We start from the raw sequence: 27,981 nt of genomic DNA, 5'->3' as shown, positions 1-27,981 counted from the left end.
ATTTCTTGTAAATGTACTCAGGCACCAGACAGGAGGACAAAAAGGAGTGCCATTGCTAACGTGAATGGACTGTGGACATCCCCAGTCCCATATGTTTTGGACAAAGACCTTGGTAAATATAATTTTCCCTCCATAATAATAATAAATATTATTTGTCTATCGGAGATGTTAGGGAGTTAGTGAAACATGTTACATGGTTGACCAGGCAGTAGTTCAATAGGCATCAATTCCCTGGAGGACCGGAGCCACATAGCACCAGCACATTGACATGATTAAACCTGTTTGGCCTGAATCTTATTTCAACATAGTTTCACAGCATCCAGTTGTGCTAAACACCCGCCCCCCAATAATCGATATTGTATACAAGCAAGAATACCTCATCTATAAGTTGCATACATTGCTTTTACGTTGTCATTTCTTTGTTCCTTTTTGTTACACAACCCCCATGAACAATGGAAGAGATGAACGCTAAAGGAATCACCCTGAAAGCCTTCGACCAGTTCAGGTTGAAGTCATGTATAGACTTCAAACCAAGGGACTCTGAGAAATATTACATTTCTGTGCAAAAGTTAGGCGGGTAGGTTTTTTTTATTTTTCTTGTTTTTTTATGTTTCTTTTCATCACATCTTCCTTGTTTTCTACTTTTGTCTACAAAAAGTAACTTAACAGACTTTCACAGATATGTGGTTGACCATATTCAGCTTCTGTTTGAAATGAGCTTGTAGGATTTATTGTTGTTTGATTCATTTACATTTTCTTGCTCGAGCACACAGTTGCTGTGCACTTATTTGTAACTTGCTATATGTCTGCTTTGATAAATGAAGCATGTGTTCAGTTACATAAAGGTACACATGTGACGAGCTGTTACTGATGAGTGCTTTGTCCCGTTTTAGATGTTTTTCATTTATTGGGCGAGTAATTGCCAACGGGCAGGACCTCTCCATTGGGAAAAACTGTGATAGCATTTCAACCGTGGAACATGAGTTCCTCCACTGCTTTGGGCTTCTACCATGAACACACCAGATACGACTAGAGATGGTTATGTGACCATTTTTCCAGAGAACATCCGAACAGGTTCGAAAAAGACTTTCATTATAACACGCCTGTTTTTTATATGTGTCCTAGAGAGAGTTGCAAATTAATAAATTAATCCGACAATGATTAAATAAACATATCAATTTTGTAATTGTTAAATCACAGGCAGGATTATCAAAATTATTTACAAATGACTCAATCAATGTATGCTTTGACCATTTTAATTTGTTTAATACATTATGCAGTGATTGATGTTTGGCTTTTATATGTGTCATCTAGGATTTGAGAATAATTTTCTCAAAGGTGACAATATAACCACCACAACTCAGGGAGTCCCGTACGACTACCTGTCCGTGATGCACTATAACAAAAATACTTTCAGCAATGGCAACGGGTCAACAATTGGAACCATAGACCCAAAGTACCAGGATGTTATTGGTCAAAGACTGGAAATGAGTCACAGCGATGTTCTGGAGCTGAACGGCCTCTACAAATGCAGTAAGTGTTTGGGGCTTAAAGGGACCAGCCTTCGGGACCATGTGACCTTAAAAAAATGTTTTGCATTATCACAGTCATCTTTTTCCAGGTTTCCTTAGAGATGTAATTATGTTATTTCCAGCCCACAAACCTTTTCAGGAACATTTTTAGGAACTCAGGAACTTTACCTGGGTTTTAACCAGAGTATTCAGAGTCTAAGTTTATCAGTGACCAATATGTACATTTTCTGATCTGGCTCTAGAACAGTGGTTCTCAACCTTTTTTGGGCCAGCGCCCCCCTATCCATTATCCAGGTCCCTTACCACCCCTTATATAATTTATATTACATATTGATTATATTAATTTAGTATTTCAATTTATAACTTATAATATTTTTCTTATTATTGGGCGGCTATGTTATGTTATTAGAGATTGAAGTTACATAATAAAATTTCAAAATAAATATTATATTATTAAACAAATGTTTTGTTGTTTTTACCTTCAATTGCCCTGATACACCATGTACCCAGGGAGCAAACAAAGACATTTTATTAAGGAGTGTTAAACAAATGCAACGGTAAGAAGATTCAAACTTTAGTCTGTGTCATAGACTGCAGCCAATCAGAGACGGGTCAGACATTCAAACTGTAACCGGTGTTAAACACAGCAGCCTCAGAAATGTGAAACAATTTGCACTCTTAAGTGATCCAACAATAAACAAGCACAAAGGAACAAGTCTGAGGCGCTGCCCCCCCCCCCAACGGAACCCCGTGTTTTATGTTATATAAATATATAGTGCCAAATGTGCTCTTTTATTAAATAAACCAAACGCTTATGTTGTTTATCTCATTTATGTGCACGTTTCCGTGTTTACGGCGTTGCTTTTCGCATTCACATTATCTCCGTTTCGCGAACAAACGAGAGAGGAAAGGAGAGGAGAGAACTACAAAGTACAAAAAAGTAAAAAATCCAACACATTAATTATAAATGGAGCGACGTTGACCCCAACGTTCAGAAACTCAGGCGAAAATATCCGCGTTTTTTAAACACACAGCCTGAATCAGCAGCAGTGATGCTGGTGTTAGCTCTGCTATAACGTTAGCTCTGCTGGTGTTAGCTCTGCTGGTGTTAGCTCTGCTGGTGTTAGCTCTGCTGGTGTTAGTTCTGCTATAACCTTAGCTCTGCTGGTGTTAGCTCTGCTATAACCTTAGCTCTGCTGGTGTTAGCTCTGCTGGTGTTAGTTCTGCTATAACCTTAGCTCTGCTGGTGTTAGCTCTGCAATAACGTTAACTCTGCTGGTGTTAGCTCTGCTGTTTGCTCTGCTGGTGTTAGCTCTTCTACTACGAGCAGCGTGCAGCTCGTCTGCTGCTGGTCCAAGTCCTGACCAGAGCGTTAATGTTTTAACATTAATTCAGATTAGTTTTATTCATGGTGTATCTTTGGAAAAACATTAATGCTTTCGAACAGTGGTGGCTGCAGGGGGACGGCTCTTGTTTTTGTTTTTCAAGCAACACTTTATCGCTCAGCAAAATAACAATAAAAGTCTAAAAACACACAATGTTAACTTTATTCAAACGCACTCTACTCGTCCTTTCAGGTTGTACAGTTTGGCATGTTTCGTGCTGTAATGCAGCTCGAGAGCCTTTTCCATGACCGATAGCGCGTCCACACAAACACTGGCCTTTTACTTCCACAAAGAAATAATCGTTCGTCCATTTCTCTTTGTTACACTCGCCATGCTGCGTTCGCTGATGTCAATGACCGTCTCGTTTAATATTGAAGTTTTTGACATGACGTGACCACGTGATGACACATTCCGGTCGTGTTGTGTTCAAGGACCCTCACCTTGGCCAGGAAAAACAGTCAGTCGCCGGTTATATTCTATATCTGACTAGATTTGGATTAATTTTTTTGGAGTAGATTTTTTGCGTGTGTTTATGAATTACATCGTGGGCCGTACACACAAACGCCCCCCAAAGACACATGAACGCCCCCCTTTCCAAAATATTGCTTCAAGCGCTCCTGATGTCCTCTGAACGCCCCCTGGGGGGCGCTGCCGCCCCAGTTGAGAACCCCTGCTCTAGAAGAGGGACATTGTTTGTTAGTACAGTAGTAAAATAGGTAAGAATGATCGTTCATATGATTATTAGCCGATCTCTTACCTCTATGGTTAAGGGTTGAAGCAGATTTAGGAAACTAAAACTACATGGTTAAGATAAGAGAATTGAGGTCATGGTTAACTAAAGCCAACGTTGACTGCTGGTAGGAGACAAACATCCACCCCGACTTCTCTCTTGGGAGTTTCTGCAGTGCTACAACATCAAGAAATGTTCATCCTTTGATCTGACAAACAACAATCATTATTCACAAAGCCACGATATTTTGGGAATTACGTCTTTTTTAAGTTTTTCAGATTTCTGTTAGCGAGTTAGATGAGAAGATTAATATCCATCTTACGTCTGTCCATTAAATAGAAAGCTACACCCAGCAGCTTGTTAGTAGTGAGAAATGCTAGCCTGGTTCTGTTTACAATACAAGCTCTGCTTCATTATCAGGTCCAGGGCTTCCTAAAAGGTTCTTGTGAACCTGTATAAGGTCCTGCAGCTGCAGTTTGTGCAGTAGAAAATGCATTAAAGGGTAATGAAACAATCAAAATATCGTGTAGCTAATCTAAAGATTAAAATGAAGTACAACGCAAAAAAAACCTAGGGTTGAATTGTATCTATAACTCACCACCTACTGATTCTATAGACTTTAATAAACAATTAAAGTCTTCCACATTTTAATTAAATATTCTAAAGTCATGAATAGTTCTCAATCCTGTGCTATTTATTCTATACAGATTCAACCATTGCATTCAAGATGCACTGCAGCTTCTCTAATGGATCTATGTGTGAAATGACTCGCTGTTCACAGAGTGGTCGTGGCTGGGAAATGGAAACAACTGTTCAAGGGGGTCCTGAGTCTGACCACACCAGTCTACCCAATGGCTGTGGTGAATATGGTAAGAGTTTGAAGTTTAAGTTTTGCAGCCACATGGCGCTGAACATGAACCACAACGTATGTCTTGTTATCTTTGAACTGTTTGGATATCTTATAAAGGCATAAATCCCCGCAAGAAAATATGTCTATCATAACTGCCAGTTTTGATAATTAAACCAATGTATGGCACAACCACAGGAAAATATATATTTGAGGAAGTATCTAAATGTGTGAGAAATGAAACTGCCCCGGGACAAACTGACGGGACTGACGATATATGGAGCGCCTGCGATGCGGTGAAAAGAGCGGATTAGTGGACAGGATCAGTGTATCACTGCATCATACACCAGGAAGCGCTGTGTTGTAAAGCTCTGGAAATGGAACATGAAATAAGCACCTTAACACAGACAGGAAACTTTATAAGAGTCCATTTAAGTCTTTTCCTGAGGAGATACATTCTGAACATGGCGGTGCGATGGCTGAGTCGAGGGAAAGTGCTGAATAGATTTTTTCGAGTTGCGTGAGGAAATCTACCAGTTTTTGGAAAGCAAAGGGAAACACACCACAGATCTCTGGGAGGATGTGAGCTGGCCTTTATGTGTGACATAACGAAGCATCTCACTGTTAAACCTGCAGCTTCAGGGCTGTGTGATCACGGACATGTATGACGCAGTGAGAGCATTCTAAGCCAAGTTGCCTGTGGGAGACTCTGATGCAGCAAGGAAACTTTGGTCACTGCGTGTTTCCAAACACTGACAAACATCTCCACCGCTGTGTTCCCGACAGTCCATTCTGCTGATAAACTGAGCGACTTTGCCGACTTTGCAGCTCAGAAATGAAAATTGAACTGCGTCATGCCGCTCAGATGCTTTGCATGTTTAGAAGCACATACCTGTGTGAGCAGCTTTTCTCTGTGATGAAGATGAACAAAAACCCACACAGGAGTCGTCTCACTGACCTTCACTCACTGAGGTTTTCCACAGAACCCCAAACATTAAACTGGCAGCTAAGAAAAAAGTCCAAACTGGTTCTAACACAGGTGCATACTAGGAGAATGTAGCCTACCCAAATATGTTCCATATCTTTTTACACTTTATCCAATATGTCTATCCTGTTCAATAAATGTGGACCGTGTTTGGCCCTCGACGTAGTCCCAGTTTTTAATTTGTGCCCTCTTTGTGATTGACTTTGACACCCCTGTTCTAGGTGAAGATGCAGGTTACTTCATGCACGCTAGCACGGCATCAGGTAAGGAGGGAGACTCAGCCTGGCTGGAGACCCACATGATGAGTACCAACAGGGAGCATCATATCCAGTGTCTCCAGTTCTACTATTACCACAGTGGGAACCCGTTAGACCACCTCAACATCTGGATCAGAGAGTTTCAAGATGAACGAGACCTCAAGGGAAACCTTCGCCTAATGGGACAGCTCACTGGTAATGTTCTCTGAGTATCTGGTATCATCTGCTCTAAATGCTGTTTAAGGCTGTTATTATTCAAGAAATGCAATTCAGACATCACAAAACTCTTCCTCCAGGTCCACCAACATCTTTCTGGCAGCTCCATCATGTTACCCTGAATGCCACCAAGCACTTCCAGGTGGAGTTTGAGGTTCGTAAAGGAGCAGGAAACTCTTCAGGTGGCTTCTCAATCGATGACATCAATCTGTCCGAGCTGGAATGTCCACATGTAACCTTACAGCTTGATGAATTTAAAGACCGTTTGAACAAGAGTAGTTTTAGAACCATTATATCCAGCCCTAGGCAATACTCCACAGGGGGTTATGCTTACGCGGTTGGGGTTATAATGTACAAGACATATTTCGGAGTGTTTGTGCAGCTCTTGTCTGGTAAATATGACGACCAGCTGCAGTGGCCTTGCCTACAGAGGCAGGTGACCTTCAAATTGCTGGATCAGAACTCCAACATCCAGTTGCAGATGTCTAAGCAAATTAGTGTCACCAGTGACCTAGCCACATTCAACAATGGTAAGTTTAAAAGAACATAAAAAACATCTTTTTGAAAAATCATTAACTCTTGAATGAAAAGTCACTACTTCTGCACACTTACAGTATTTTCTTTCAATTATTTATATGTTATCTATAAATAGGTAGCTATGTGTGGGATGATCCTGCGAAGGTTGGAACTTCATACGTAGATGAGAATAATGAGACCGTCTTCGCCGGACCTCTGATTGGAAGAAATAATTTTTCTGATTTGGAACAATTGAAAACCAGAGACTTCCTGAAGGGAGGGAGTGCCACTTTCGTCTTCAGCTTCCAAGGCAGGCAGAAATAAGTTTTTACTGCTTTACTTCACTGTCTGATTGGGATTCTAACACAAGCTTTTTTGAAACATTGCATCTTTTTCTTGTCCATAATTAGTGAAACTTTATTATTTTCTAGATATCACGCCTCTCGTTAACGGAAGTGTTCTACCATGTCCTCAAAAGGGACCAGTGGAGATTAAACATCCTCCTAGAGATCTGAAGGAAAGCCCCTGCTCATCACGGTAGGACATTCAGTTATCAAATTAAGTACATTTTCAACAACTTTTCAATTAAAAACAAAACTTAGTGTCTTTTAATTGACACTATTTATTTTACAACACCTTCCACACCACCTGTCAAACTCCCAGAACAACGGATGACAGGTATTCAGATTGACTCACATGTTACACTTGCAGGAAATTGTAAGCTGTGAAAACAGTCGGCTTTAAAAAGCTTAATTTGAGGCTGTTGAGGGAAATTAACATGTTAAATATATAGACGGTCATAAAATATAATATTAAGCTAATTTAAGTACATTTTCAGCACTGAAACAACTTTTAATTTAAGACTAAACTTAAAGAAAGACATCACATTTTTGTATACCTTTCAAATGATGCTATGTACTTTACAGCACCTCCCCCACCACGTCTACCACCACCTCCCCCACCACATCTCCCACCACCTCCCCCACCACATCTCCCACCACCTCTCCCACCACCTCTCCCACCACGTCTCCCACCACCTCTCCCACCACCTCTCCGACCACCTCCCCCACCACCGTCTCCCACCACCTCCCCCACCACGTCTCTCACCACCTCTCCCACCACGTTCCCCACCACCTCCCCCACCACGTTTCCCACCACGTTCCCCACCACGTCTCCCACCAGCTCCCCCACCAACTCTCCCACCACCTCTCCCACCACGTCGCCCATGTCTGCCACCCCGTCTCCCATCATCTTCCCCACCACGTCTCCCATCACCTTCCTCTCCACTTCTCCCACCACCTCCCCCACCACGTCTCCCACCACGTCTCCCACCACCTCCCCCACCATGTCTCCCACCACCTCCCGCACCACCTCTCCCACCACATCTCCCACCACCTTCCCCACCACGTCTCCCACCACGTCTCCCACCACCTCCCCCACCACGTCTGCCACCACCTCTCCCACCACGTCTCCCACCACCTCCCCCACCACGTCTCCCACCACCTCCCGCACCACCTCTCCCACCACATCTCCCACCACCTCCCCCACCACGTCTCCCACCACCTCCCCCACCACGTCTCTCACCACCTTCCCCACCACGTTCCCCACCACCTCCCCCACCACGTTTCCCACCACGTTCCCCACCACGTCTCCCACCACCTCTCCCACCACGTCTCCCACCACCTCCCCCACCACGTCTCCCACCAGCTCCCCCACCAACTCTCCCACCACCTCTCCCACCACGTCTCCCATGTCTGCCACCCCGTCTCCCATCATCTTCCCCACCACGTCTCCCATCACCTTCCTCTCCACTTCTCCCACCACCTCCCCCACCACGTCTCCCACCACGTCTCCCACCACCTCCCCCACCATGTCTCCCACCACCTCCCGCACCACCTCTCCCACCACATCTCCCACCACCTTCCCCACCACGTCTCCCACCACGTCTCCCACCACCTCCCCCACCACGTCTGCCACCACCTCTCCCACCACGTCTCCCACCACCTCCCCCACCACGTCTCCCACCACCTCCCGCACCACCTCTCCCACCACATCTCCCACCACCTCCCCCACCACGTCTCCCACCACCTCCCCCACCACGTCTCCCACCACGTCTCCCACCACCTCTCCCAACACGTCTCCCACAAAATCTCCCACCACCTCCCCCACCACGTCTCCCACCACCTCCCCCACCACGTCTGCCACCACCTCTCCCACCACATCTCCCACCACCTCCCCCACCACATCTCCCACCACCTCTCCCACCACCTCTCCCACCACCTCTCCCACCACGTCTCCCCACCACCTCTCCCACCACCTCCCCCACCACGTCTCCCACCACCTCCCCCACCACGTCTCTCACCACCTCTCCCACCACGTTCCCCACCACCTCCCCCACCACGTTTCCCACCACGTTCCCCACCACGTCTCCCACCAGCTCCCCCACCAACTCTCCCACCACCTCTCCCACCACGTCTCCCATGTCTGCCACCCCGTCTCCCATCATCTTCCCCACCACGTCTCCCATCACCTTCCTCTCCACTTCTCCCACCACCTCCCCCACCACGTCTCCCACCACGTCTCCCACCACCTCCCCCACCACGTCTGCCACCACCTCTCCCACCACGTCTCCCACCACCTCCCCCACCACGTCTCCCACCACCTCCCGCACCACCTCTCCCACCACATCTCCCACCACCTCCCCCACCACGTCTCCACCACCTCCCGCACCACCTCTCCCACCACGTCTCCCACCACCTCCCCCACCACGTCTCCCACCACCTCCCCCACCACGTCTCTCACCACCTCTCCCACCACGTTCCCCACCACCTCCCCCACCACGTTTCCCACCACGTTCCCCACCACGTCTCCCACCACCTCTCCCACCACGTCTCCCACCACCTCCCCCACCACGTCTCCCACCAGCTCCCCCACCAACTCTCCCACCACCTCTCCCACCACGTCTCCCATGTCTGCCACCCCGTCTCCCATCATCTTCCCCACCACGTCTCCCATCACCTTCCTCTCCACTTCTCCCACCACCTCCCCCACCACGTCTCCCACCACGTCTCCCACCACCTCCCCCACCATGTCTCCCACCACCTCCCGCACCACCTCTCCCACCACATCTCCCACCACCTTCCCCACCACGTCTCCCACCACGTCTCCCACCGACCTCCCCCACCACGTCTGCCACCGCCTCTCCCACCACGTCTCCCACCACCTCCCCCACCAACCTCCCGCACCACCTCTCCCACCACATCTCCCACCACCTCCCCCACCACGTCTCCCACCACGTCTCCCACCACCTCTCCCAACACGTCTCCCACAAAATCTCCCACCACCTCCCCCACCACGTCTCCCACCACCTCCCCCCACCACATCTCCCACCACCTCCCCCACCATGTCTCCCACCACCTCCCGCACCACCTCTCCCACCACATCTCCCACCACCTTCCCCACCATGTCTCCCACCACCTCCCCCACCACCTCTCCCACCACCTCTCCCACCACCTCCCCCACCACGTCTGCCACCACCTCTCCCACCACGTCTCCCACCACCTCCCCACCACGTCTCCCACCACCTCCCGCACTACCTCTCCCACCACGTCTCCCACCACCTCCCCCACCACCTCTCCCACCACCTTCCCCAATACCTCTCCCACCATGTCTCCCACCACCTCTCCCACCACCTCTCCCATCACCTTCCCCACCACCTCTCCCACCACCTCCCGCACCACCTCTCCCACCACCTCTCCCACCACCTTCCCCACCACGTCTCCCACCACCTCCCCCACCAAGTCTCCCATCATCTTCCCCACCACAGTCTCCCACAAAATCTCCCACCACCTTCCCAACCACCTCTCCCACTACGTCTCCCATCGCCTTCACCACCACCTTCCCAACCACGTCTCCCACCACCTCTCCCACCACCTTCCCCACTACCTCTCCCACCATGTCTCCCACCACCTCCCCCACCACCTCTCCCATCACCTTCCCCACCACCTCTCCGACCACCTTTCCCACCTCCTCTACCACCACCTCCCCCACCACGTCTCCCACCACCTTCCCAACCACCTCTCCCACCATGTCTCCCACCACGTCTGCCACCCCGTCTCCCATCATTTTCCCCACCACGTCTCCCATCACCTTCCTCGCCACTTTCTCCTACTACCTCCCCCACCGCGTCTCCCACAAAATCACCCACCACCTTCCCAACCACGTCTCCCACCACGTCTCCCATCGCCTTCCCTACCACGTCCGGAACAGTTGACAGGTATTCAGATTTACTCACACATGTTACACTTACAGAAAATTGTAAGCTTGTGAAAACAGTCGGCTTAATTTGATCCTACATATATATCGATACATATATAGACTGTGTGTATGTACTTTACAGCACCTTCCCCATCACCTCCCCCACCACCCATAAATATTTTTTATTAATCCATTCCTTTCTACCAGCATTTTTGGCTTCTCTGCTGCTTTGATGTATTCACCTGTCCTCACCCTCCTGCTGGCATTGATGCTTTCGATAGCTTGATGAGCGTCTCCCATTCACATCTCACCTCTGCACATGACGGGACCAGGACATGTGCCACTGGCAGAGTAATTCAGCAGTTTTTATTTTTTTATTAAATGTCTTCTGTTGTTTCTCTTTTTAAACATAAACAGGGTAAATAACTATTATTAGATACTGTGTATTGGTGGTAGTTGTTAAGGATGATGTTTGGACGTGACCACATATTTGTTAGTATCTCTAACAGTGATCATGTCTGTTAGGTTTTGTTTTTTCTATTGCTTCATTTCTCATGCAGATTACCATCTAATTGACTTGATTGAATTCATTACATATAAAGCAATGAAACGGACAGCTTCGCTATTTACTGAATTGTATTGATCGTTTCAAAATACAGTAATAATGTTTCAAACACTGTGCAGTGTATAAATACACTATAATACAGTACAGTAGCTGTAGTTTATAAAACATAGTTTACTGTCGTTCAAACTAGAATTAGGCTAAAGCCTAAAAACAGTATTGTGCTGTTTACAAATACAGCATCTTCAGTCGTGCTAATAAACTACCTGCTAGCATTGGTTTCAGTGAAATTCAAAAGAATTAACAGTTCTGAAAATAAGCAGTAGGATATCAGTGACTAACATGAAAATAAATATGTTTTGTATATATGTTGTAATGTATGAAAAGACCCAGCTAAAACGTAAACGTAGCTAAAAACTCTTTAAAGACGTTTGCTCATTGTTGCTTGTGGGCATAATTTTTTGAAGTAAGTATCACTTGACAGATGAGCGTCTTGACATGTGTCAAGAGACACAGACGCACAAACAGATGTATCCGGTGATTTTTCAAAATTAAACCTTTCAAAATAAAGTATTTTTTTTATTCAATCTTTCTGTGCGGCCCGGTACCAAATTATCCACGGACCGGTGGTTGGGGACCACGGCTCTAGAGAAAATGTCATCAGAGTCATTACGATTCATACTGAGGGGGACATGAATGTACCAAGTTTCATGTCAATACATCCAAATATATATTGGAATATTTCATTTGAAAACACAAACGTTAACCTGGCGCTATATCGTAAAAGTCAGGAGATCAGGAGAATCATAGATATCTGTACCAAATGTCAATCTCTTAAATAGTTATTGAGATATTTCAGTCAGGAAGGGAGTATTTCTTGGGTTATGATATTCACCAACTCTCCCACCACGTCTCCCACTACCTCCCCCACCACCTCTCCCACCACCTCCCCACCACGTCACCCACCACCTTCCTCACCACCTCCCCCACCAACTCTCCCACCACCTCTCCATCACCTCCCCCACCACCTTCCTCACCACCTCCCCGCCACCTCCCACACCACGTCTCCCACCACGTCTCCCACCACCTCTCTCAGCACCTTCCCCACCACGTCTCCCACCGCGTATAACTATATATACTATATATTTTTATCTTTTATTTCTTTATGGCCTATTATTGTTTATGTTTTAATGGCATGAATTTTTATGTGACATTTTTTTAAATATACGATGCCATTTATTATGACAACATAGTATGACTGACATTTCTTTGGCCTATTATGACATTTTTATGACCACACACCTTGTTGGATACTATACTGATTTTTAATGACAATTTAATGTCATACTATATGACTTTTGACACGTACTATGACCTTGTATTTGACATTTTATTATGGCATATATACTAGACTTTTTACTTACATGTTTTAGGGCATATTATATTATTACATGTTTATAGCATACTACCTCTATGCTATAAAGGTTTACAGCATATTATACTATAGTTTGACATTATGGCATACTATTTTACAATACTAAATCATGACACACGGAATCCGCCATTATTTTGTTTACAGATATCCGAGTGACCTGGTGAAGCTCATGTTAGATGAGATGTTCCCAGACCCACCTGGACTCTCCCCACAGTACGAGACCCCACCAGAGGAAGTTACTGAGGACATTAAAGCATGTAAACATTGTATAATAGACCCCCAAAATAAAATTATTAACCTGAAAATGAGCATCATGTCACTTTGTACATCCAGTTTTTCTATAAGCAAATCACAACATCCACTTTTACAAAAAGTAATCACATTTATTTTAATCATCATACATGATCATGATCACCATATATTATGTCTAACCACTTACTCCGATTTTCACATCACATGTTCTCATGCATCACTGATGCCCTCTGACATACATCTCTCTAGCCTCCAGGTATATTGAATACACCTTAAAGGAAAGACTTTGTGCTACAGAATGTAGGCATGGCTTGGCCAGTTCTGGCTCCTTGGTAAGTTGTCTTTGTCTCTCCGTCTGCCCCAGAAGTCACAGTTGTAAGAGAGTCTCTGAATCCAATTTCTAAAACTTAGTCCAGGTTCCTGTGTGTCTCTGTGCCGGTCCAAGCTGTGGCCTGCGAGCTGGCTCCAGGCAGCCCCCGAACTTCTAGCCAATGGTGACGCCGAAGCCACACTGGAACTTGTTCTTGCGGTGGTTGAGCAAAGCCCCGAGAGCCAGAGTGAGAGGCAGCGGCAACAGTTTCTTTTCAAGGGTTGCCCCAACCATCCAGTTACTGTCAACTGTGCCTGCGGAGAGGAAAGGTAAACTCTTAATAATATTTATTTTGCCATTTTCTTTTTAATTATTTGTCACTTAATAAGTGGCTATTTCTGTATTCCTACTGCATGTATTTACCTTTAAAGAGCAAGTTAGCTTTGGGAACATCCAGCTGGTAACCCAGGGATGTTGAGGTTTCTTGCATCCTTGTGCTGGCTTCAAATTCAACTCCGATCTGCAACTGTATCAGAAGACAGAAGTTAAAAAGGATTGGTCTTAAAACAATACACACATGCATATATGCACACTGGAAATATTGTTCTGCTGTCTGTGCAAGAGAAGAGGAAGGCAATACTACCGTAATTTTCGGACTATAAACCGCACCTGACTATAAGCCGCAGACGCAATGCAAAGAATATATTCTTAAATTAAAACTAATGAGGCTTCAATTGTCTGAGTGGTGAAGTTAGTCTTTGTAGAACAAAACTCCCTGTGTTTCTTAAGTCAGTGGCAGTGCAGGGATAGGAACAAAAGAGAAGGAATTGTGTACCACAACACACATTGCTTTGGAAGATACCCACTTCATTTGCCTAACTCATTCAGCTGAAGCTTCATATTAGCTGAATTTCAGATTTACTTTCTGCACAGAAAGAGGACTGTGGTTTTTGTCCCTATGCATTATATTGGAATCTCTTGATGGCCAGGACGAATCATTACAGTGACCAAAAACTGTTGTGAAACTATCCTTTAAGCTAATAATTAGATTTATTATTATTATCAAACTGCTGCATTTGAGAAGTTTTGGGACGAACCATAACCGATACACAGAAATATATCCTCACACACTATTATTAATGTTAAGTACCTGATCATTGGCTTTGTGATAGTATGTAGCATGAGCTCCTGCTCCTCCCAAAGTCAAAGTAGCAACATAGTTGTCCCCTGAGGAGAAATAAAGGCATTTGAAATCACACAGGTAACATAACGACATCAAATTATTTATCTAAATCCAGCTCACGCTACCGAAAAGTGAATTGAAGTAATTAAGCACAATGACTGAACATTTGGGGGAATTAACAAAGTAAAATATGAATGTAAGCATCAAGTAAAGGTGCAGTGCACGGTTCATAAGCACAGCGAGATTTACCTGTGTACCTGCCCAAGAGCGAGGTGACCGCTCCTTCCTCACCGGGTCTGTTGTGGTACACGAGCTCACCGCCCAGAGCCAGAGCTGGTGTGATAGACTGGAGATAGTGGCCCACCAAGATGCCTGAGGGAAAGTAGTAAAACAGCTTCAATTACAGACACAGTATAGTCTGTGGCACAGTCTATAATCTAGATGTATAGTAGTTATTAAAACATGTAGACTTTTGATACATTTACAGAAACTCTGGTATCGAATCAGCGATATATCCAAATAATATCCAGTCATACTGCATTTATCTGTGTGCACCTGAGGTCCTCAGGGATTTTAGTTCTGTCACTTTCTGTCTGTCCTATGTGGGCGAGAGCTGCAACTTTTCATTGTTGATTAATCTGTTATTAATCAAGTAGTCAACAAGTATCAACAAGTAGTTGTTTGGTCCAGAAAATGTAGATCAGTGTTTCCCAAAGCCCAAGATGACGTCCTCAAATGTTTCAAAAACAACTCAAAAGATATTCAGTGTCTTATAAGAGTAAACCAAATAATTCATATAACCGAGTAACTCAATTAATCTTTGCAGCTCTAATGTGGGCCTAAGAGAACAGATCAGATCAGCTTCAGTTCAACATTTTAGACAAGACATCTATAAACTATAACAAAAGTAACAATTCATTGGATTTTAGGACGGAAACTAACAATTATCTTCTTTTTCTTTGGTCTATAAATAAAAATAGGCTACGACTTCCTTAAGCCCAAGGGGCTTGCTTTTTTTGTCCAAGCAACACTTTAAAGCCCAAAGATGTTCAGTTTATTATCATACAAGACAAAGAAAAGAAAATCTTCACAATTGCCAAGCTGGAAAGTTAATGTTCTGCATTTTTGCTTGAAAAAATCAACCATCAAAAAAGTTGCAATAAAATGTTCTGCCAATGGACTCGTCAACTAAATGTTTCAGCTCAGCAGTTTTCAGGGTATTTTCAGGGCATACATTTCCTACATGGTGACATTCTGTATATCGATAGCAGAATAACAATCATATTAATAGCAGTTTGGCAAAATACACAGGTTGCTGAACTCTGACACAAACAAATGTCATCTCACCTTTTCCCATCTTATTATTAGCAAAGACAAAAGCACCAGCATCACTGTTCAAAGCATTAAGGCAGCCGGCACCATTGTTTTCACTGTTGCTGCTGGCAGGTCATATCAGCTTTCCCTAATTAATGTTAATTCTGAGTGTAACTTGACAACCGGCCAAAGTGAAACTCGTCTGTTATTTAGTTAAAGTGCTCTCTGCAGCCGGTGTCTGTTGTCGGCCAAAGGTTGTTTGTAAGAGAAGAAGCTCCACTAGAACGCCGACAGTACAATCGCAAGCATCACGGATAAATGCAGGTGTTCTCCCAGTAAAGAATTACAAATCAATACTTTAAACTTTATATTTTTGAACCAGGACCTCCAGCATTTGGATGAAGTAGCTTGTGGATTACAACAAACCCAGTTTGTTACGAGATATTACAAATGAACCATACCAGATCCAACAAGTACGTCTGGATTTCCGAGCGTCACAGCAGAGGTGAAGTCTTCACCGCGACACTCCATGTCACACTGCCAGTTCACAAACTTATGCTGCTGAGTCTGCAACACACAAGAAGGACAAATATGTATTTATTCTGAGGCTGGAATAACAACGTCAGTGACACTTAAAAGATGAAAAAGACTAAATATCTGAAAGGCTGTTCCCTCGACAAGTCAACATACCTGCATAGCTATTTTGGAGCGCACAGTAGACGTGAGCTGGTGGATGATTTGAGCATTCAGACTACCGGTATTGTCCATATCTCCAACCATGACTGGGAATGACTAAAGGGGAACAACACACACATTCATCAGCTTACAAGTCACGTGGATAACATTTGAAACACGGTATCCAAGAGAAACAGTATAGAGCCTCGGGCTGAATAGCTTCCTGACCAGGACGGCAAGATGTGAGAAATAACTGACATTGTGATGCGAATATGTTTTGCAGGAATTTTCACCAGATAACAAAGTACCAGTTTTTGGTCAACAGCATTGTTTCTGTAGCCGAAATATTTCCATACACCTGGCGTATTTCTTTTTGCAACATGTTCTGTGTTTTTCTCCTGTTCCTCGCTTATTTTCAGGTTGATGGTCGACGACTAGCGGAGCTTGCTTTGGTTTTTTAATAAATTGATTAAGAGTGATTGTGATTATTGGTGGTTCGCTGTTCGTCACTCACTAGCAACAAACTGTATCCAAGAACATTTAAAATCGGACTAAATGTTCAGACATTCAGATCAGATGGACTTCTTTTGTATATCATTTAAAAAAAAAAGTTATTCTGTATTGAACACTGATGAAGGTCAACAGGTCATTAATGTAACCAATAATGTTTATTATTATAATTATTATACTTGTAATTTTTACTGCTCTTCTGTATGCAGATTCCTGCAATTTGCTTCCAAATACATTTGTCTTTTAAATATTTTATATATTAAAATCAATTTATTTTCCCCCATTCATGGAGCAAAGAATAATCTAAAATCATACAGACTTTTACAATTACCAGGAAGATTTGCACCACAAAGTTCTAAATGTCAACATCATTTTAGGAGTTTATTGAAAAGATGGAAGAATGGTCATTACCTCTGCAGGTCCAATCTGTTTACTGCCTACGTAGGTGGAGCCAAATCGATAACCAGATTCACCAAGGGTACTGAGGGTCACAGTATGGCAGACCTGGAAGTGGTTACTCAGGCCCTTGTTGACCACTAACCGCACCCCATCCATCTGCAGAGGGAACACCTCTAAAAACAGAGCAAAAGGTCATTGATACTATTATAACATAATTATTACAAATGTGAAGAATGCACATCTCACACAACCTTTACATTTGCGATGACACTAACCTTTACATTTGCGGTGACACTCCTCATATGTGCCTGGATTTGGGAGTGTGGAGTCTGCATCTGCTCCAGATCCAGATGTTGGAGGGACGGAAGACACTGAGGGCATACTGAACCCTGGAGGGACGGACACCAACCCTGAGACCCCTTGACTACCTCCAGCTGCAGCTGGGGCAGGACTGGGGGAGGAGGCAGCCAACACACTGCCCATACTCTTGAGACTGTAACAGACTAGGAAAGAGATAGTGGATGAATAATTGAGTCATTTAATTAATTCATTATATAAATGTAATTTAATCTACAGCTGCAGGTTACTTGACGTTAAAACCCCTGAATTTGACTACAGTGAGTGATCTGTCCTAGTGTCCTGACAGTGTCCTAGTGTAACTGTACAGTAGTTAGGTAGATTTGCAGTAGCTAAGGCCCAGTTAAATCAAACTCTTGATAGATACATAAATATATAACATTTAAAGATTACAGTACAACCTGGAAAACACAAAAAAATATCGAACTGCATCTTGTGGTTTGCTACAGAGGCCCACCTTTGGAGATAAGCCAGCAGCCGGTAAAACTATCCGCTAGCAGCATTTAACCTGTGAAGGCTAATGCAAGCTAGCAGGGTCGGTTGGCTAGCTAGCTGGCTAGGTAGCCATGTGGAGACGACCACGAGATTTAGTCAGTCTTCATATAGAAAACAAGGTAATTAGGAATATAATATATGACGTGCACTCAACTATTCTCTTCTTACACAAGTACTCAGGCAATTTTACGGTTTATCTACTCACGTTGACGGCTTAGGTCCAGAGGTAGTTCAACACCGGCAAAGTTCACCACACAACGTCCGTGACCGTGGTTGACAAGTGTCCGCCTCGTGACTCGCCCACCGATTGGCTAATGTACATCTTATTCCAGCCGCCATTGGCTGACATGACAACTGGGACAGCCCCCTTCTGATGACGTACCATGGGTTTGATTCGCTTAGCATTTACTTCATTCCATTTCCCTCTGAATGACATTCCAAGGGTACACCTATTTTAGTGGAAGTAGCGCATTATTACATTTACAAGTTTAATACTGTCATATTTTATCACTACGCCTGAATAAGCATGCACGTTTTATGGAGATTTGTAAGATGAGAATGACCAGAGAAACACTAACTGTATTTGACAAATGTCAAACCTCAAAATGCAATTAAGAACTGCAAGATCTGTGGTTTCAAACTGAGTTTTGTCACAATCAATAACATCTAGTTAGTGGGATAAAAATCCTGCTATGCGAGTAAGGCTGCTGGCTGACAAGTGTATGAGAAACTGCACTATTTACATAAGCAATGACCCACTAACCCTATGGTCACCATGATTTATTGTACTAGATTTAGACTTTAAGCACATGGAATTACCGTTTTCTATACAATCAATTGTATTTTAGGAAGAAACAGTACAGTATGATAAGAAAATGGCTGCATCTCAAACTACAAGGAGCAAAATCTGAATAAAAGTGGCATTTTCCCTTATTGTACCAATAATATTCTTTGGGCACAAACAAAAAACAAAACACGAAAGTTTGTCAGTTGGGAGTTTAATTTGTTTCAGGAGCTGGCATTGACACAATTAACAGAAAATGGTTGCCTGTCTGTCTACTTAACGAAGCATCTGGTCATCAAGTCATGAGGGTATTCATTTCTCCAGAATACAGTGATGGGACAAAATGGTCTCAGGTTACAAACCCACTCAGCAAATGGCCATGTATTGATTCAAGTGTTGCCTGCACTAAGGCCAAAAAAATTGGGGAACCAAAATCTATCATCAACAAGGGCATTCCAGAGTCAGACATTAAGAAAGTTATGACCAATAACAACTTCAGAAGCTTTAGAAGAGGGCACACGCACACACACCGGTCCCTTCTTTGCTGGTGCTTGGCAGTAATGCAATGGTCTGCCAAGAAAACAAAAAGTATCGTTTGAAATGCATCTTTTTTTGACATTGTGCTGAAGTCAAGAAGTCCAAGGCTGTAATATATTCAGACAGCTGGTCATATTTACAATTTGTCATAAGACAAAAAACGCATTTCTTACAAATAAGGAGAAACTGCAACCGTTTAAAATAATAAAAAACTTTCAAAACTGAAACTAAGAAGGAATTGTTTGGGTGCCATTTTATCTACAATATAAACTTGGTAGACGAGCCTGGGCAACGTAGAGGTTTGACATTGGATAAAAAAAGAAAGAAAGAAAGAAAAAGGGACAGTGTGTAGGATTCAAACTGCAGATTCAACAAACCGAATACCTGTCCGCTCACCCCTTCCTTTCCAAGACTGCCATAACGAGCCGCCGAAGGCAAAAACAGTGGCAACACTGTGGTATCTGTCAGGACTTTGCCTCGCTCATGAACTTCAGGTGCCGGCTTTCGTTTTATTTAAATTTATAAGCCTGTTTTAGAAATACTGTGGCCTTCAGGTAACGTAAAAGGCTCTCTGGAGCTCGAGTTTGGTGCGTCTGTTCTGAGCTACATAACGGACTCCAAGGAAAAGAATCCCCTCCCCATGTAGATGTACACTAACAAAAACATAGTTATGAATATTATATTAATAGATCCCCCTAAATACTACACACTGGCCCTTAAGGCACTGTGGAGGGAAGAAGGTACACAGAATCTACATTAAAATGACTGAACAAGTTGGCCGGTTTCAACATGTTAACCAAGTCTCCTCTCATCCAGTCATGTTAATTACTGATAACCTCAAGACCTGAGAAGATGCTGCCTGGTGCTATGGCTTTAAAAAAAAAAAAAAGGGGGATCAAAGAAATGTCACAACTAAATACTGACTTGTCATAATTGGATCTGTGCTTTGACAAAATGCACTACAGTGTCACTGACATTAAACTGTCATCTTTAAACATCTTATTTCTGCAGTTAACACTTTAAAGAAAAGAAAAAGGTAGCAAGTTCACTAACAGCAACAATGTCTCAGGTGCTCTACTGGAGCACCATAGCAGCCCTCTTTTAAAACATCACTCTGAGCAAAGTGGTCATTTTGGTTTCTGAAGTCATCTCTATTCTTACTTTTGTAATTCTTTGTCTACTCTTCCAACTTTGGTTCCCTTTTGAAGCCTTTTGTTAATTTGGTTAAACTACGGATGTGCGTGTACAATCTGCCTTATTTTACCACTGCATCCCCACATGACAGCAGGGACGTTGGTGAGAAATGGTTTAATAACCAACTGGAATGATGGCAAAAACAACTCAGTGGCAACATTATTACTTGCACCTTAAATATCTAAATCAGCCACTCAAAAGCATAAACGCATGCAGACAGGGTCAAACATTAATGGGGAAGAAATGTGACTGTGGAATGATTGTTGGTGCTAACCTCCTGGGATTTTCACACAAGTCTATCGGGTTTACAGGCAACAACAAAACAACACATACACCTCATGAGTGGCAGCTGTGAGGGGAAAAGTGCCACGTTAATGACGCGAGCGGCCAGACTGGTTCAAGCTGAAAGGAAGGCGACACTAACATATAACCAGTCGTTACAGCAGATCTATACAGACAAAGAAAACGGAGGCTGGACGAGACAAGTTCACCAACATTGCACAGCAGATGATTGGAACGATGTTTCCTGGCAATGCAGATAGTAGGGTCAGAAATGTGTGAATTAATTGAGCCAACACTTCACGATGAAGGTGGCGGTGTAATGATACTTATCTTTTTGGCCATTTAACACAAACTGAGCATCGTTTAAATGCCAGAGCCTTCTAAAGTATTGTTGCCGACCACGTGCATCCCTTTATGGCCAGTCTACCCGTCTTCTAATGGCCATTCCTTTGCAAGATGCCACATCACGGACCAAGTCACCTCAAAACATGACTGAGTCTCCAACGGCCTCCAGTCACCAGATCTCAAGCCAACACCTTTGAGATGAGGTTAAACACGAAATCCGCAGCATGAACGGGTAACTGACAAATCTGCAGCAACTGTATGAGGCAGTCATATCAACACGAACCAGTCTGAGGAATGTTACCAGCACCTTGTTGAATCAAATAAGGTGTATCAAATAAAGTAGCCACTGAGTGGGGGGGGGGCCCGAAAGCATCTGCTCAAAAAGGCATGTCAGCAGGATGTACACAATGCCATATGTAGTTCATCTGCAGAGAGAATGTGAGCTGGGCTCTATTCTTTAAGTCTACCTTTGGTTTCACATTTTCATTCTTACAGCAAAGTACAAAAAAAAGTTAATGACAATGGCCATCTATTGTCGAGTGGCAGAATTCAATAACAGACATAGCCCAAATCACATGTACAGTGACCATGTATGTCGGTGTGGCAGAAAGTTCAACTGATTGAAGTGGCAGTTTACCAAAGTATGCACAGACAGAACTGGAGATGGTTGTAAACTCAAAAACTGGAAATGAAAAATAAATCTAAAATGGGGAACAGAAATCATCACTTGGGATCTTGTGTGATGCATAGCCAATATTGTGTGATGAATGCCAGGCGCCGTGTTTCTCCTGTAAAGAAAAGACAGAAGCAGAGTTAGAATTTCTGAGAACAACAATGTGAATAAATCAATGCTTTAGCAAAGCTGCAGACAGCTGGCTGTGTGCGCTGATCAGCTCTGTGCAAATCTATGTTGACTGCTGTTGTGCAGTCTGAGGACGACAGCCCTTAACCTTTAAATCCTCTAAAACGTCCGTTAATCTTCTTGATGAAAGAGGATATTAACCATTAGCTAGGTTGCTAATATTTGTTCTCCTTCAAGAGTACTCCGATGGTTCCAGTGTTAATACAGTCTCTCTGAATTTATCTTTGACATTACTGACTGACCATTGACTCAGATTCCTCCCAGTTCCTTGTTTCTGGCTCCGGCCTCGATGTCGTCGTCTTCAGCATCTGGGTCAACAGAGTGAAACTCTGCCACATACAGGCTCTTATCGATGCAGCTGGGGATGGGCTTAATGTCAGTGACCAGTTGATCCTCAATATTCTTGAGGTTGTAGCGGTCTTCTGAAGTTATCAGATTGATGGCCAGACCCAGGTGACCAAAACGCCCTGTGAGAGAAGAGACATGCATATAATTTACCGTTAGTAGTAGTTTCATAAAGTGAAGCTGCGTGTCTGATTGTGAAAGTCGCTGTAAATAAACCCCGTTGAGGACAATTCATCATACCTGATCTGCCAATGCGATGCAGGTAGGTCTCTGCATTTTTCGGGAAGTCAAAGTTGATGACCACATTCACTGCCTGGATGTCAATTCCCCGAGTGAATAAGTCTACAATAAAATATGTATTATTAGTCAACCTATTGACAGTTAATCAAATGTCCACTTTCCATATTAAAATGCAGAACTCTTTTCACCTACCTGTGCAGACCAGGTTTCTGCACAAACCATTCCTGAAGTCATGGAACACGCGGTTCCTGTACTCCTGCATCATCTTTGCATGAATGTAGAAGCACGAATATCCCAGTTGGGTGATTTTCTTGGCCAGAAGCTCGACCCTCTGGGTGGAGTTACAGAAGATGATCGACTGATTGATCTGAAGCTGTAAAAGAAATAAACAGATTTGATGACTGACGTAATAACATTTTTATTTTATGCTTCCCGTCTCAGGTATCAGAGCTCTACCTAAACTACACTTTGTTCTAAAAAGGTGGACAAACTGCAGATTGTGAGTGGCATGCAGCTCCTTGGTTCTTTTATACATTTTCAATTGAATTGTATTCATATCTTGTGCAAATCATTCCCCTAATATGAAAGCCATCTCTTGAACAATGAATCAATGTCGGAGCTCCACGAGGGGGGGTGCAAAGTGGCCCTCTGGCAGTGAGGACACACTTTTTGTGGCCCTCCCCATCCTCAAAGATGCCCATCCCTGCTTTAGGCTCTTATATCCAGCGGTTAAGCAGCTGAACACTCACCCTAGAAAAGAGTGTGTTGAGACAGTGGACCTTCTGTCTTTCAGTCACGTAAGCGTAGTACTGAGTGATGCCCTTCAAGGTCAGTTCCTCCATCAGGTTGATCTCATAAGGCTTCTTCAGGTGCTTGCTCTGAAAAAACAAACAGTCAGTGTATTTAATGTCAGACCTTTAATGTTTCCCCTTTTCAGAGAACAGAATTGCTGTTTTGAGTTCTCACCATGAATTTTTGCACACTGATGGGGAAAGTGGCAGAGTAAAGCAGGATCTGACGATCCTTTGGCATGAAGCTGATTATATCTTCAATCAGGACCACAAAGTCCTGGGACAGCAGCTTATCTGCCTGAATAACGATATTTAAAAAGAAAGCCCGTTACAGTAAACAATTGAAAAGTGTATTCAAAATTTAAAGCGCCAAACCTACCTCATCCATCACAATCAGTTGGGCTCTGTCCATTTTTGCCACACCCTTCTTGATCAGGTCTAGTATCCTGCCTGGTGTAGCAATCACTACATGCACTATGAGGAGGGGAGGAGGCACATCACAACAACGTTTTCAAACAGCTGCACAAAAAAGCCATCGAGTAGTGCCGTCAACTAAATAAAAATATCTTTGGTAAATAAGAGTGACAAGATAATAATCTTTAAGGAAAGATTCTCATCATCATCAGTACCTGTCTCATCAAGACGCATGATGTCATCCCTCAAGTTGGTGCCACCTGTGGTAGCCATAACCTTGACTCCCCCCAGGTGCTTGCTGAGCTGAATGCTGATCTGGCTCATCTGCAGGGCCAACTCTCTTGTTGGCACCATTACTATGGCTGGATTGAGACAGAAATGGGAAGGGCTGATGAAATGCCAGGGTTGGTGAGACGCATGGAGACAATTAAATAAAGTGATGCCTTTCCCCGTATGTCAAAACCCCTGTTCACCAAGAGTTAATAAGGTGTTATAGGGTAGAATAGTGCAGAGATCATGGACTCGGCCATACACTCCCGGGATTGTGGACCAAACTGGCCTCAATAGTGCTTCAGTCTTTATTTATGGAAACCGGCTCTGCTGCTGCAAGCCAAAGCTTCCCTTCAAATTAAGCTTCACTCCGGATTGATTGTTTGTTGAGCACATTACAAAATATTTACTCTACAACTTCACTATAATTTCATAATTATATTACCTTCAAAGTCTACGTCTTCATAGATTTATATCAGTCACACTGCAGCGGTTTCAAAATGAGCACCATCAGGCAGAGGCAGCAGGAACTCACCCTGAATGTGATCCTTCTTCAGGTCTATTCTCTCCAGGAGAGGGATGAGGTAGGCTCCACTTTTTCCTGTGCCATTCTTTGCCCGAGCCAAAATATCTCTGCCTGACAGAGCGATGGGGATACTTTCCTCCTTTTGGCCGATAGACAAGTCCAATCAGTACAACTCGCAAGGTTCATTGAACAAGACACTTACTTGGAAATAGGACAAACAATTATGAAGAACATCCAAAGACTATCCTATTCCTGACCCCCCACAATAGTTTTAGTGAGTGCAGTCAATTTTAGAGTCCTAATTCACAAGAAAGGAGAGTGGGTAGAAAAAAATAAATATAAATAAAAAAGGCAGCCTCAAGGTAGCTTTGAAAAAAATACAAATCTATCTCATGTCACAAACATCAGGGCTCTACATTCTAATATCATCGTTTACCTGGACAGGAGACGGTTTCTCCCATCCCATTTCAAAGATTCCCATTAGCAGTTCACGCTTTAGGCAGTAGTCTTCAAATTCATTTCCCTTAGTTGAAGTCACATCCTGGAAGAAGAGAGCAAAAGCATACAAGATTACAATTCAATAGGATCCAGAAATTAATATTACAGCAAACACACACACATTCAGTTTGTCCAATACATTTAAAATGACAGAAAATGTGGGATGCATGTCAGAGTTATGAACATGAATATTTATGTCTACTACTACTAATGGATACCTTACCGAAGTTCTCATCCTGGTGTCTCTCGGAGGAAGCTCCAGGCATTTCTTCCAGTCATCACCAAACCTAATTGCAAGAATTTACATTGTTATTGTTATGCTAAATGAATAACAAAATCTACCTGCGATTGTCATCTTTCACGATTGTTAAAACAGATCTGTGGCGAGTTTTATTTTGCAAAACATACCCGTTAAAAAAAAAAGTGTTCTCTGGGAAAGAATCAGATTCTTGTATCCAGTGTAAGAATTCAAGCAACAGATTAACGGATAGAAAACTAACATTTATTTTAATGCAGAATTGAGGGAATATATAGAAGTGGGTCTTACTTGATGCCCCCACTGCTTTGAGGAATGCCTGTCCTTTTCTGGAGGGCACTCGGCTGTTGGGCACTCGCAAGGAGCCCCGTCGGTCCTCTGAGCTGCCCATTTGCTGGTTTGTTCAATCCAATCATTGGCGACGGGTTTGCGGTTCTTGCTGTAGCCATCGGTTCAACACATCCACTGGCAATTTTCCTCAGTGTGTTATATTTGTGTCTTTTTCACTGATCCGTTTTGCTGAATGCACCCGCGTGTAAAAAAATACCTAAAAGCTGAAAAAATAAAAACTTGTCTGTCGTTTTTAAAGAATGTATTGTGTACACAATTTGACGTTAAGACCTCTTGAAAAGAAGAGGTCTGCGTATGAATTATGTCTATTTACAAGACAACTCTCCAAAAAAGGGAGAAATTAACATTCATATGAATAAATAAATCAAATGTGTGACCAAAACATACTCTTTTCTTTCAAAATTGTTTTTCAGAGTACTTTTATCCTTGCTGTAATGATGATAATGATCCAGAATTTTCTTATTTGTTCTTCAAGTAGCTTGGCTTTTTAGGTCCAAGTGCTATTTTGTATACATTCAAAAAAAGGCCAGTAGTAAAATAGGATCTGCTTGGTCACGCCTCAGACTAGTATGATGTGTTCCTTTGACATCAAAAAGTCTTCAAATGTTCTTGCTGGGGCTCAATACTGGCTCAAAAAGGTCACCCCAGCATTTATGTCCAAAAACATGGATAGTCCACTTTAAATGTCTGTGGTTATCTGGTTCCAGTTTCCTTTACTTCTGCAGCAAAAGTTGACAGTCTGCAAAGTGCTTTGGGATTTGCCGATCAACAAACACAATCCAGGTTACCTGCCAGGAAATAAACAAACAATTGTGGGAGGTTATTTTAGAGCATTAACAGGAGACAAAAACAACAAGTCACCCAACTAACGCTACAGGAAACCAGTAATAAAGCTAAGCTTTTATAAACTGCTACATTTAGCTATCAGAATTTAGTACTAAGGAATTTGCCTTGATGCGTGGCGCATACAATAAAAAATACAGAGTACTTTAAGCGCCAAGAAAATGAAAACAAACAACTGCAGTACTAACGTGAAAAATATAATATAGTAAATATGTACAGCATAACTTTCAGAATGAGATAGCTGTACAGTTGTGTGCAAAATACGCAAACGTAATAATATGGGGTTATTGCGAAAGTTCAGCAACAACAGCTAACGTCAGACCGCATAACTAGTTTTTCAAGTTAACTGGTAATGGTAGAAATGTCATCAGGTTAATGCTAGCAAAAGCAACAGGGCGAAACTGTGGAGTCAAACACACACGCAAGACATTAAATGGCCATTAATAACGACTGTGTCAACGCGGCTTTGTTGTGATGCCATGGCTCGAGCTAACCTAATGCTAACTGAGGCTAACGTAGTAAGAGTTGCGAGCACAAATCAACTGACGGAGTTATGTTCGAAGTTAGCTAGTTAGCCCCTGGACTTTATAAACCTTATTGAACTAAATAAAATGTAAAGCCAACAACTAGCGTGATATCCCGTTTGCTTCTTCTTTAATGAACACTTAATAGTCAATGTCGATAGCAAAGATAGCTTCCAATAAGTTCATTAGCACGTCTTTAAGCAGCGTAAAAACTTTATGAATAGCAACGTGGCTTCGGCCGTCAAGCTAGCATGCTAATGTTAACTTACGTCTCATTGCCGTTTCTGAAAGGGACCTATTTCAAACTTTTCGTCGAGAAACTATGTTTATAAAGCAAACCTGGCTCGTTTTTCTCAGTTAGCACCTGTTATTTCAACACTTTTATTCAACCCGACCAAACGATTATGTAGCATGCTAGTGTTAGCTTAGCCCCGACTGTGTTAACATACACGGTACTGTTAATCAATACGCTTGAGAAAGGACTCTTTACCCAGCCGGAGAACGATGCTACCTTCACTTTGCTACTTCCACCAAAAGTCTTCCCCGTTGTGTCGTTGCTTAATGTTTCATCGACGGTATAATTAAGTTCGGTAAATACTCGCTGTTTCGAGAAATCCACCGAGTTTTCGCTCTTTTGTCTCTTCTTTCGGAATATCGACAATTCAACATGGCCGCGCGCTCGTTTTTGGGCTGGTTGTTTGC

The 27,981-nt window shown here is 43.2% G+C and overlaps 2 protein-coding genes and 1 pseudogene across 4 annotated transcripts; 1 reads left to right on the top strand and 2 right to left on the bottom strand.

Annotated features, from left to right (window-relative positions):
- The first annotated feature begins 452 nt into the window (after positions 1-452).
- On the top strand, positions 453-11,301 carry LOC115020984 (mucin-5AC-like; annotated as a pseudogene).
- Positions 11,302-12,663: 1,362 nt separating this feature from the next.
- Positions 12,664-18,538, bottom strand: tomm40 (translocase of outer mitochondrial membrane 40 homolog (yeast)). Of its 2 annotated transcripts, none has more exons than XM_029452587.1 (9): positions 18,423-18,538; positions 17,641-17,868; positions 17,378-17,538; positions 16,472-16,573; positions 16,243-16,348; positions 14,717-14,839; positions 14,435-14,511; positions 13,708-13,810; positions 12,664-13,598 (listed from the first exon to the last, which is right to left on the bottom strand). In XM_029452587.1, the coding sequence occupies exons 2-9, from the start codon at positions 17,846-17,848 to the stop codon at positions 13,459-13,461; spliced, it is 1,020 nt and encodes a 339-aa protein (XP_029308447.1). In that variant the 5' UTR covers positions 17,849-17,868; positions 18,423-18,538; the 3' UTR covers positions 12,664-13,458. The 2 variants fall into 2 exon arrangements, with proteins under 2 accessions (XP_029308447.1, XP_029308446.1); XM_029452586.1 differs by lacking the exon at positions 18,423-18,538 and adding an exon at positions 18,180-18,377.
- A 660-nt stretch (positions 18,539-19,198) lies between these two features.
- Positions 19,199-27,966, bottom strand: ddx61 (DEAD (Asp-Glu-Ala-Asp) box helicase 61). Of its 2 annotated transcripts, none has more exons than XM_029451524.1 (13): positions 27,770-27,966; positions 25,853-26,700; positions 25,529-25,592; positions 25,244-25,348; positions 24,817-24,946; positions 24,227-24,373; positions 23,977-24,071; positions 23,773-23,895; positions 23,556-23,684; positions 22,999-23,179; positions 22,807-22,908; positions 22,464-22,688; positions 19,199-22,147 (listed from the first exon to the last, which is right to left on the bottom strand). In XM_029451524.1, the coding sequence occupies exons 2-12, from the start codon at positions 26,008-26,010 to the stop codon at positions 22,471-22,473; spliced, it is 1,452 nt and encodes a 483-aa protein (XP_029307384.1). In that variant the 5' UTR covers positions 26,011-26,700; positions 27,770-27,966; the 3' UTR covers positions 19,199-22,147; positions 22,464-22,470. The 2 variants fall into 2 exon arrangements, with proteins under 2 accessions (XP_029307384.1, XP_029307385.1); XM_029451525.1 differs by having other exon boundaries at positions 27,791-27,966.
- Between the last annotated feature and the right edge of the window lie 15 nt (positions 27,967-27,981).

The sequence above is a fragment of the Cottoperca gobio genome, chromosome 16 (genome assembly GCF_900634415.1).
Source record: "Cottoperca gobio chromosome 16, fCotGob3.1, whole genome shotgun sequence".
Classification (NCBI taxonomy): Eukaryota; Metazoa; Chordata; class Actinopteri; order Perciformes; family Bovichtidae; genus Cottoperca; species Cottoperca gobio.
The sequence above is the reverse complement of the archived record's forward strand: the minus strand, read 5'-3'. Positions and strand labels throughout refer to the sequence as shown.